The sequence below is a fragment of the Coenobita brevimanus genome, chromosome 102, assembly GCF_032717465.1.
Source record: "Coenobita brevimanus isolate Jiangsu-jjx chromosome 102, ASM3271746v2, whole genome shotgun sequence".
Lineage (NCBI taxonomy): Eukaryota > Metazoa > Arthropoda > Malacostraca > Decapoda > Coenobitidae > Coenobita > Coenobita brevimanus.
This window is the reverse complement of record NC_137055.1, coordinates 36,263,266-36,275,189: the sequence shown is the minus strand read 5'-3', so window position 1 is coordinate 36,275,189 and position 11,924 is coordinate 36,263,266. Positions and strand designations below refer to the sequence as shown.

Genomic DNA, 11,924 nt, shown 5'->3' with positions numbered 1-11,924 from the left:
CACCCACAGGCAGAAGGATGGGGAAAGAATAAAGGAAAGAATGAAAGAAGAGGGAGTGTAAAGTCACCTGTAGGCAGAAGCAAGTGGAAATAATGAAAGAAAACGACAGAAGGGGAAAGAAGGATGAGAGGAAAGGGCAGACACCTAGAGCAGCACTACATCGAGTGAGTGAATGGTGAGATCCCCCACCTACCACCTGAACAAGTTTTAAAATCTGAAGTATTATCTTTATATTCAATCCTCTTTTGGACATTGGGCTTCTGGTCTAGACATTTAAGGTGGAAGTGACCAGTTGCTCACCTCTCTATATGAAACATTTATCTATCTATTGCCAGACACCATAATCCCGTAAGGGGTGGCCATTTGACTAATTTGCTTCACGGGGAGGAGCACTAACCCTTCACCAACTCACATGCTGACACCTAGGGAGCACATATGGTTTGGCTATATAGTTACCACCCAGCGTTGTAAATGGTTTCTTGGCTTACAGGAAACCATTTGGCTTGTCAATCAATGTAAAGCCACATGTAAAAGAAAGAAAAACAGTAAGAAGTGACAGGAAAGATGTAAGAAACAGGAAGAGAGGAGGGCAGGCACAGAAAAAGAACGATAAGGGCTAAGGAAGAAGTAGGCAGCACTACATCAAGTGAGTGGATGATGGTCGCCACCACCTACCACAAATGAAATAAACAACAACCCCTCGGATGTAATCCCTTATGAAGCACATCTCGGAGTGTATTAACCTTCTGTACTGCTAAGTACAAGAAACTATTTGGCTCATCACTCAGTGTAGAGTCACCAGAAGGTAGCATTACATCAAGTGAGTGGATGGTGGGTGTCCCTACCTACCACAATAAATATAGGATAAAAAACTGAGCAACAACCTTTTCACATTACAGAAAGTTTATTTAATGGAGTAGACCATTACATATGATACAGCATGTACATCACAGAACTGATAAATGTTGAGAAGTGAGAACGCTGGGCTGGTCACACAATTTCCAGGAAATGAACGTGCATGAGAGAAAACTGTTCTAGGAAGTATATCAGAAAATGTCTCAATGAAAAGGTTTGTGTAAAGTTATCAACATAGTTATATATATGTCACCAATGGCAAGATTCTTTGAATGGCAGCTACATCAGTCAAAGAAAAACAGAATACCTGAAAATATGAACAAGTTGGCCCCATAAAATCCAGTAACATAATTTTTTAGTTTGCTCTTGTTACCTTCATTTTATTTTGCTAACTTTGGAGAAACCACAACCTGATCTCTTACCCTTAGCTGAGCAAGATCATTTAAAGGTTGCAATAAAAAGAATATGTCACTGGAATAAAGGGATTAAACTTCCTGCCATCAATCTGACTATGTGAAGATCTGATGGCAAAGCTGAGGCATTGCAACCAGCCCGCGCCAGCCCACACGGTCTATGGTTGACCCAGCCCCTTCCCTTGCAGACAGCTCCACTCCCTGTTCCGCCACTCCCCACTTGACAGGCGTACTCCTACACTCCCCACCCCGCCACTCCCTGCGCTCAGATTCAACAAGTGGTAGCGGCAAGGCACTGTCTCTTGATCTTATAACAATACTATGCACAGTAGTCTGAAATGAGTCTACTCTTGGACTGATTTTCGTAAAGGAAGAGTTTGTCTGAAAAGCTGTTGTTATCAATGGTAATAACAACACCATGCACAGCCATCTGAAACAAGTCTATTATTAGGATTGATTTTTGCAAAGGAAGAGCTGTTTGGAAAGCTTTGTTGTTATCACTGGTAATGATTACTAGAGTAAAGTAACATTTTTGGTGTCTAAAAGACACAATGATATAAGTGAAGTTTTTACTTCAGTGGATAAACTGTTATGAGTTAAAGTTCAACAAAAATCCCTTGCCAGAATTATGTCCTGCCTTCCATATTTCACATTCCTCCCCGAATATCTGAGATTATGCTTGCCTCTCATACTCTTTTGCTGTGTGCTTCATATAGCTGTTACATAAAAACACTTCATGTAATGCATTCCATCACTACAGCTGTCAAGGGATGCATTGGTAAACTTTTAAATGTGATAGTACAAAAGAGAAAAGGAACTATATTATAAAACTAAGCTTAGCAGGCAATAACTGAGCCAACTGAGTGCAGGCTACATGTGACTGAGCTGACTGGTAGCGCGGGGAAGTGGGTGTTGGTCGATAGGAGCAACGACGGAGTGCGTGTGGAAGAGGCACAGATTGGGCTGGGCCAAACCTCCATCCTGGCCAGTAACTAACAAATCTTAAGAAACAATGGGTGGCAGAGGATAGCTAACTGGAGCGGTTGGCCATCAACACTTAAAACCTTTCCACACTCAGTAAAAAAAAAAAAAAAAAAAAAAAAAAAAAAAAAAATTGATGTTCAAATGGAATGCATCACTCCATTTTATACATATTGCATAAGATACATTTTTACATATAATACAGTTGAAAATGTTCTACGTACATGCTAGTGTGGCCTGGATGACAAAAGGTTTAGCATAAGGCTTTAGGGACTGTTTCCCGAGTGGCAGCAGTTGATATAAAGCAAATCCGAGCTGTCCTGTGACCAAACTTTTTTTTTTTTTTTATGACAATCGTGTTGCCCTGGTGGAAGAATACAGAATGACCCAAGGAATTATGAAAAGAAGACCTCCCATCCATTACCTGTTTTTATCAAGAAATGTCCAAGAACACAGCTTGGGATTTCCATTAACATTTAACTCTGAATTACTGTACTACCATAATCCAAAATATTACTAAGGTGCTTAAATCAGAACACACTGTTTTGACTCCATTATGAAAAGCATCCAAAGTGTGAGTGTTGCTGCTGCCACATAAGGGATGGCAGCCCCGCAGCCAATTAGCGCACCTCGAGGCTAACTACACTAATACAAACAATACAAAATTACACGAAATTGTTTAATAACTGCTATTTTCAACAGACATGGTGCAAACACTTCAACATTAAGAGTTTAATGTGAAGCTGAACAAGATTATGTAGTTTGAATGAATATATGAACACAATAAAAACTTCAAAGAGAAGCTAGTGCCAAAATTGGGTCAAAAGGACCATGTCCGTCTACATCTAAGGCAAACAAAGGTTACAAATATGAAAATGTACATAGATGTACAGGTTATGACAACTGGGTCCCTTAATCAACTCTCAATTTAAGACAGAGTTTAAAATGACATTGTATATTCAGTTAATTACAGAACCAAGAAGCCAGTTTGGTGGAGAGAGCATTTCGTTGGAGAAGTGTGAAGGAGTTTGATTTTAAGTTTATTTTTAACTACTTAGATCTATGTAAATATTAAGAGCTACAAGTAAAGACCCATGAACCAAGATTGCAGACTATAAGCAAGTAGGCAAGGACCAAAAGGAGCTACACTTCACATCTTCCCCGCAGAACTGTGAGATCAAGACAGTAAATATTACACCAACTACTGTTAGCTTAGAACATATACAAAATACAGTTTACAAGAAAATTACATCTACATATGCAATATACAACTAGTGCTTGTCAGGCAGGTACAGGCCAAGCTAAGATCTTCCTTCATAATCAATATGTACAATTTACTATACATCAGTAACACAGCTCAGTAGGATATCACCATGTGCTCTGTACAATATGGCGTTTACAAAAGGTACATGTTCCAAATGTACACATTAGCATTTTCTGTACACTAATTTATTACAAAATGTTACAAGCCAGAATATTGGCCTCACAAAAACTTCAATAATATTCACAGAATTTACAATTTGACAATGTTAGGTCTTTTTGGCAAGGGGCGGGAGCTCTACAATATAAACACATGGGCCTGTTCCAGCCTGCAAAAGCTCAAGTACAAGGATACAAAGATACAAGATTAACAAATATTAACACTGCTTCTTCCTGGCTTCCTGGTCCAACAGACTAGACCAGAAGAAGGACGGGTCTAGAGGTCATATTCCAGATGATTTAGGGGGCTCTCTGGCATCTCTACCTTACCAGTTTATTTCTATATCTGGTATATTAAGATATTCCTGTATGTTACTTATGCAATCTATGTCAATATTACGAGGACATAAATAACGCAGAAGAAAATATCAGAATAATATAGTCTTGTACGTTATTAATGCAATCTGTGTCAATAACAAGAAGACACAAATAACATCAAAATGAATATCAAAGTATTATATTCTTGTATGTTATTTATGCATCCTACTGTATTCCAATATTATGTAGACATAAATAACAAAAGAAATAAGGTGTAATATGCACAATAAAGCATTAAGAAAGAGATACAACAAAGCCTCCTTAAGCTGGAGAGAATATGGCCCTAGTTCACCTGTTGACCAAGAGAGTCTGAGCAGAATAAGTGGTTATAGCCCAGAGTCAGGGCTACTGAACCTGGCAGCCAGTTACATGAGGATGAGAGGGATGGAATGAACAAAATTCAAAACTAGTAATAAACAAAAAAGCAATAATGATAACAATAATAATAATAATAATGAGAAGGAAATTTCCATCTCCCATGTTCTCATGTCTGCTGGCCCCAGGGGGGGAAGTGCACTGCAAAAAGACAAACTCACAAACCTTAAGAGAAAGGATTTGCCGCAGTCGTGTCAGATGGTATCATATGCAGTGTAAAGTGCCAGTGTCTCAACAGTTATGATTTGCAGCTGGTGAGAAAATGGATGGTGAGTTTTCCACTTTTTTTTTTTTTTTTTCTTGCTTACAGTGATGATTTGTATATCAATCTACTGATACACAGGCATGAAACTTCTCAAAACCGTGCCTTTTTTTCGTGATGGTGTGGTAGTTATCACACTGACATTACAAACACACAAACAAGTAAGAAAATATAGAATATTCAACTGTACAGATTTACAGTAATGCCCAATATTACATACTGAATTTCTTTATATATACCAGTTGATACAATGTACATCAAATTTTACAATGCACTAGGCCTAGTTGACCCATTGGCTGGACGAGAGCAGAGTCCCGTGGAATACGGGTGGGCAGGCACCTCAACAATGGTCTCACCTCACTCACCTCAACTCCACCACACCTCACCTCACTCATCTCGACTCAACCAGGCCCAGCTTTGCTCAGGATAACCTCACCTCGGCCATTCCTTCATAACTCAGCCATGGTTCACAGATCAGCATACAGTAATGCTGCAATTCCACTTTACCCCCTTCTAGTGTAGGGGTCCCAGGTTTGGCTAATACCGTATATTCAGTACAGTACATTTAAGGGTAGATGACCAGCCTACTCTCCTTGGTGGCATTAAGTGGTCAAAAAACCTCCAGTCACCTCTTGGAGATTAAACCTATGCAAGGTCATCACTCCAACTGGGGCTTAATAAACCACTTGGCCATCAGGTACCTCTCTAATTTTAAAATAAGGTTTGGAGGTGAGGCTAGCTCGTTATAAATTCGTGGGCCCAGTACTGCCTCACAACACTTCCATGCACAGTCTAGTCATGAAGCTCTCGGTTACATTTCTAAATTTTGTGATTCAGTTAATTGGTAACTTCATAATCAGCTTAGAGAGTTCATCATTATTCTCATTTCCAAGCTTCAAGACTGAATTATTTGATATCCATTTTCAAGTTTCCCTTTCTACTACTGGACTACGAGTCACATTCTAGGTGGCACAGTAGGCTTCACAATACCCTTTCCTCAGCAATTTAATGACATATTACACCTTAACAATCACATGTATCCTACGTAGGTCATTTTAACAATGACACAGCTTGCATGAATAACACTCAAGAGGATACCGTGGTGTAATCTGCAGAATACATCACCAAGGATGAGGCATTAAGTTATCTTTGAAGCCAACTGCAAATGTGTCCCTATGCGTGGAAGTGTGAGGGAACTACAGTACTGTGTTTTGCTGCAATCAGGCCATGAGGCGCCACCCGTGCTCTGCTTGAATCACTCCAAGAAGTACCACCTTTGCTCAACCGAGGCAAACATGGCTTCTGAATACTAACATTACACACCACTACTAATATGAAAGAAAGAGCAATACAATGTTAGGTAACAACATTTACCAATTGGGTAAAAAGTGGCAAACAGGTAAATGTCTAAGATTCAAATTTGATATATATGGGTAAAGCTCACTACAGCAAAATCATGCAAATAGCCACAAGCCCACAGTAATGAATAACATGCTCTATAACACTACATGAGCCTAGCTGAAGAGTTATTTCTATGCATTAAGGGCACACCAAAATAAGTCTGAATTAACATTAATTGTAGTGATGATATAGTATTTTCAGCAAAAATCATTGTCGTATTGGAAAACCAATATAATGTATTTTAATTCATTACTTTCATCACCTTAAAAGGTCAAAGTATCAATAATGATCTCATAAGTGGCAATGCAAGGTGATAAATTAAGTTACAATGCACTGCAATCTAACAAATTTGAATATGCTTAGTATTCCACAATTTTCAAAGCAAAATTAACAAGGAACTAAAGCATTCTTAATTAAATTTTCCCTCATACCATTACAGGGATTCATCAAATCTTAATTATTAAATTAAACACCACAGATTATATCTTAATGATATAGAGAACTTTATAAACCACTTGACAGTATCTCAATTACCGTTGACATTAGAAGAAAAATTTCATGTTATACACATCAGATCATGTATAATGAAGAACATCAACAAAGCTGTCTTGCATGCTTCACACCACAGACTATTTCAAACTTTCAAATACATCCTGAATTTTATCTAAAACAAGGAAAAAAATAGCAGTCAATTTCCTTGGGTTAGGGTGTGTGGGTGGAAGGAAGGGAGGCCTAGAGAGGGCTGGTCATGGTGGGTCCCATGGTATCTGGAGCGTTCTTCATGAAGTACTTCTCAAGCTTGGCCAGGATATGTTTGCCTGTAAGGAAGGTTCCATTTGATAGCTCCCAGCTCACACAGCACCACAACATACTATACTTACAATACACTGACACCTCCTTATGTGTGGGATCGATGTGAATGAATTTCGAGTGCAGAGAGATCATAAACCATACCATGAACATCATAAGCACAGAAAAATTATGCCGAGTATGTGGTCACATACCAAATGTAGTTTTAAACTTCCCATGCATTGCACGCAAAGGTTTTGCAGGGTACATGCCATATTTTATAATATATAAGTAGCACCTGAATTTTGGCTGGCATATTCTAAGGAGAAAATTTACAATGCAATGCTTGCAGGACATAACTTATGTGGTGAGTTGAAGAGGTAAAGCAAGTTGAATGATGGGAAGATATATACACCTACCACATGAAGTTTCTTCTTATATCAACTTTAAAAGCTTTAATATTATGAACTGGGGAAACTCTTCAACTTGTGACCCTTCTTGATAAGTTACCTTGGTAAGTTATTTACTGTAAACAATCAGACATCACAAGACACCACCTTCACCACTGTAAACAAACTGTCAACTGATGGCAGATGACATAGGGGTAACAGCTGTATTTATAAAATGAAGATTTAAAAAAAAAAAAAAAAAAAAAAAAAAAAAAATAGTACTATGGTGAACCATGTCATATAAGCCTGTTGTCTGCTGCACCTCCCATATATATATATATATATATATATATATATACCAATCTGCAAAACTAGAGGCACCACAGCCAAAGCCAATGGTATCAACACTACTTACTTATTGTTTTAAACCTTTTAATCTCAGTGTCTTATGTCTGCCTTCCTTCAATGCAACAGGTTATACCCTAAATAAGCATATCTGTAGTCACAGTGGGTTTTTAATAGGCAAACTGTTACAAGGCAAGAGGACTATTTAACACACTAGGTTTATTATAGTCCATTAAAGGGGCCTGTATGTGTCAGCTCTGGGGTAAAGAAATCTAGTTAATATATCTTGCATAAATGAGGGGATCACTTTAATGTTTATATCTGCTCTTTCCATTCCGTTATATTCAGCTTGGGGGAGGGACTTAACAGGAGAGAGGAGAGGTCAAATATTAACTTCAGTAACCATTTCATTACTAGAGGCTTGTCCTAAGTTGCATAAAAGCATATGATTGGTGGGAAAAAAAAAAAAAAAAAAAAAAAAAAAAATAATGCATTAAAGGGGTTAACATATTAAATATGATGTCTTGTTTATTATTATTCTTGCAACAACTTCAAGCTCTCTTGTTTGAAGGGTTAAAAAATTTTTAAATAAATCTAGCACTATGAAATTATTTTTTCATCTTCTACATACTGCCACAAGATTTTTTGGCTTACGAGATCCCTCACAGTAAATATGTTGACATCCATCCATCCATTCATCATCCAATCCTACATTGCCCCATGAGGAGCGTAGGAGCCCGAGGCCAGGCAAGATGACAGTGACCAGCCTCACTCTTCCCAGCGCGGCATTATGTGAGCAATAAACCCCTACCACCCCTTGGATATAAACCTGCACCAGCTCAATCCGATTGGAGTGTCTTAATTACCCATTACACCACCAGGTGCCATTATTTGGTTATATGGTTGCCACCCAGCATAGTAAATGGTTTCCTAGTGTACAAGAAACCATTTGGCTTGTCACTCAGTGCACAGTCACCCAAAGGCAGAATGAAGAGGAAAGAATGAAGGAAAGAAAGACAGAAGGAGTGTAAAGTCACCCGTAGGCAGAATGAAGTGGAAAGAATGAAGGAAAGGCAGACAGAAGAGGAAGGAAAGATGAGAGGAAAGGGCAGACACTCAAAGCAGTACTACATCGAGTGAGCGGATGGTGAGCGCCCCCTAACACTTTCAATAAATAACATCTTTCCAAAGCTGAATAAAAATTTCCTGGTGCAGTAAACACTGTACATATAACTCAATGAGCCTAGGAATGTCTTTTTCATTTTGCTTTTATCCAGCTTGCGAGACTATTTGAATTATACGGGACAGATAAACCCCTAGTTAACCCTTTTAATATTAGCAACCTTTTCTTAAAGTAATTTGTTGCCAGCAAAAATAACCAAAAGTGCATCAATGAACTTCAAGGGATGGTAGTAGCAGTAGTTATAGCCCCATGTTCATCTAAAATGTGAATCTCAGGGAGTCATAGCTGAATTGCCCTTCTCCTGCAGCACACCATCTTCCATTCATGGGATAGCAAGAGAGCTAAGGGATGCTTGTATAACTAGGCAGTGATGCAGCTCTGTTCTATTGGTACAGCACCACTCCATGAAGGTGTCCCTCTCCAGCACCATTTCAAGGGGCTAACTACAGCAACAAGGACAAGTACTAACCATAAGTGTATTTGCGGAGGGTAGAGATGTGTGGGCGGATCTTGTGCATGAGCATCTTGCGCTGTGCTGGCTCGGCCACGTCAATCATCTTCTGCACCACATAGTTGGCATACTGGTCCTTCATCAGCACTAGCAGGGAACTGTGGGCATTGTCACTGTATCCGCACACCTGTACGCAACAGATAAAATTAACACTCAGGTTCTTACAAGTTGTCACAGCTTTTTACATCCTTCCATCCATCCATCATCCAATTCTACATTGCCCCATGAGGAGCGTAGCAGCCTGGGGCTAGGCAAGTTGGTCCCAACATTTAAGATGAGAGTGACCAGCCTCACTCATCCCTGAGTGGCATTGCATGAGCAATCAACCCCAACCACCCCTTGGATATAAACCTTCACCAGTTCAATCCGATTAGAGCAAAATAATTACCCACTAAACCACCAGGTGCCAACATTTGGTTATATGTAGAGATGTGCCGATAGTATCGGTATTGGTACCAGCAGTATTGGTCTTTTTTGTAGTATTGGCAAGGTAAAAGTATGGCTGATACTCCGATACTTTTCTGGTTTATTATGTGATTCAAGATGCGTGTTTCATGACTGATAAACAGATGGTAATGATATTATATTAAATTACATTATACTGTAATCACATGTATGATGTAACATTGTCATATATTAATATTATATATTGATTACTATATTGCTCCTGCATTAACAACACTTACGTTACCAGCATTAAATAAATCAAAATAAAATCAAATAAATAAAACCAAAATAAAAAAGTACCGGTCTCAGTATCAGCAAAGTATCGGCCATTTATCAGTATTGGAGTATTGGTATCGGTATTGACCAACATCTTGGTATCGGCACATTTCTAGGTATATGGTTACCACCTAATGTAATAAATGATTTCCTGGTGTACAGGAAACCATTTGGCTCATCACTCAGTGTAGAGTCACCCACAGGCAGAAGGATGGGGAAAGAATGAAGGAAAAAAAGACAGAAAAGGGAGTGTAAAGTCACCCATAGGGAGAAGGACAAGGAAAGAATGAAGGAAAAACAGAAGAGGATGGAAGGAAAGAAGGATGGAAGAGAGGAAAGGGCAGACACCCGACAGCAGCACTACATCAAATGAGTGGATGGTGAGTGCCCCCACCTACTACAGTTTTTACATAAAACTGGTACTTTAAACTGGCAAATCAACTTCAAAAGCAGCAATGGAAATTCAATCCACAACTTCTACATAATTTCCTGTGGATTTGACATCATAAAATAATGTCACAACAGGCAATGTATTAAAAGAAACCATTGTGTTAGTAACTGCCAGTCTCATTTTGCCCCCAATGGAATACCATATTTTGCAGCATATAAGACGCTGCAGTGTGAAAGATGCATCCTAATTATGGATGGGTAGTTCTGAGAAAAAGTTTGTCTTGACGAAGACAGCAGAAAGGTTGCTTGATATGAATAGTTTTCACTCAAATACACACTCAACTTTCAGAATCTTTATTCAGTACTGTGTATCAGTCTTGTTTATGTTTATGAATTGTTTTCATGCAATAATTTGGGAATAAATGTTCATCTCCATTAAAGTACAATTAATATTTATCAGCATATAGGGATAAATATTACTCTTCTTGAAATAAATTTAAAACAACAAAACTCAACAAATTCAATTTTTTGCTGTGACAGAGGAGCTAGCTGGAGAAGAACAAGGGGGATTTAGGAAGGGAAAAGGGTGTGTAGATCAGATATTTGTTCTGAGATGTTTAGTGGAGAAGTATCTAGAGAAGGGAAAGAAAGTGTATGCTGCCTTCATGGACTTGGAGAAAGCTTATGACAGAATAGATAGGCAAGGTATGTGGAAGGTATTAAGAATATATGGAGTGGAAGGGAAATTGTTGAATGCTGTGAAGAGTATGTACGAAGGAGCTAGGGCTACGGTGTGAGTGGATGGTGAGCTGAGTGAGTTCTTTGATCTCAATGTCAGACTGAAACAGGGTTGTGTGATGTCTTCATGGCTGTTTAATATATATATGGATGGGGTTGTAAAGGAGGTGCAAGGTAGGGCAGTGGATGTGGGGGTGGCTCTAATGAATGAGGGTGAGATTTGGAAGATTTCAGTGTTACTGTTTGCTGATGATACAGTATTGTTGAGTGAAGATGAATGGGAATTGCAAGGTTTGGTGAATGAATTTGGGACTGTGTGTAGGAGGAGGAAGCTGAAAGTTAATGTAAACAAAAGTAAAGTTACATGTTTGAGAGGAATGAAGTCATAGATTGTACAGTGAGGTTGGATGGTGAGGATATGGAGAATGTCTGTGCATTCAAGTACTTGGGTAGTGTGGTGAGTAAGGATGGAACTTTGGGGGATGAAGTGCGTGAAAGGGTACAGCAGGGAAGGAAGGTTATTGGTTCACTGAAAGCAGTGATGAGAAACGGAGGTGAGTATGGAAGTTAAGAAGTCACTGCACGATAGTATTGTGATCCCTACCCTGACGTATGGAAGCGAGGCGTGGACCTTGCAAGAGGTAAACAAGAGTGAGAGCAGCGGAAATGAGTTACTTGAGAGGAGCACGTGGAGTGACATGGAGGGACAGGTTGACGAATGAAGAAGTGAAGGAACGTTGTGGGGTGGATGTGGATGTGGTTGAGAAGATTA

At 39.0% G+C, this 11,924-nt stretch overlaps 1 protein-coding gene across 4 annotated transcripts in view; it reads right to left on the bottom strand.

Moving 5' to 3' along the window:
- Nucleotides 1-893: 893 nt before the first annotated feature.
- pum (pumilio) overlaps nt 894-11,924 on the bottom strand; it is a 494,630-nt gene continuing 483,599 nt past the window's right edge. For all 4 annotated transcript variants that reach the window (XM_080284657.1, XM_080284659.1, XM_080284658.1 and 1 more), the window contains 2 exons: nt 9,260-9,428; nt 894-6,902 (listed from right to left, as the gene is read on the bottom strand). In XM_080284657.1, coding sequence (XP_080140783.1) covers nt 6,817-6,902; nt 9,260-9,428 — 255 coding nt within the window. In that variant the 3' untranslated portion in view covers nt 894-6,816. The remainder of the gene's footprint in view (nt 6,903-9,259; nt 9,429-11,924) is intronic.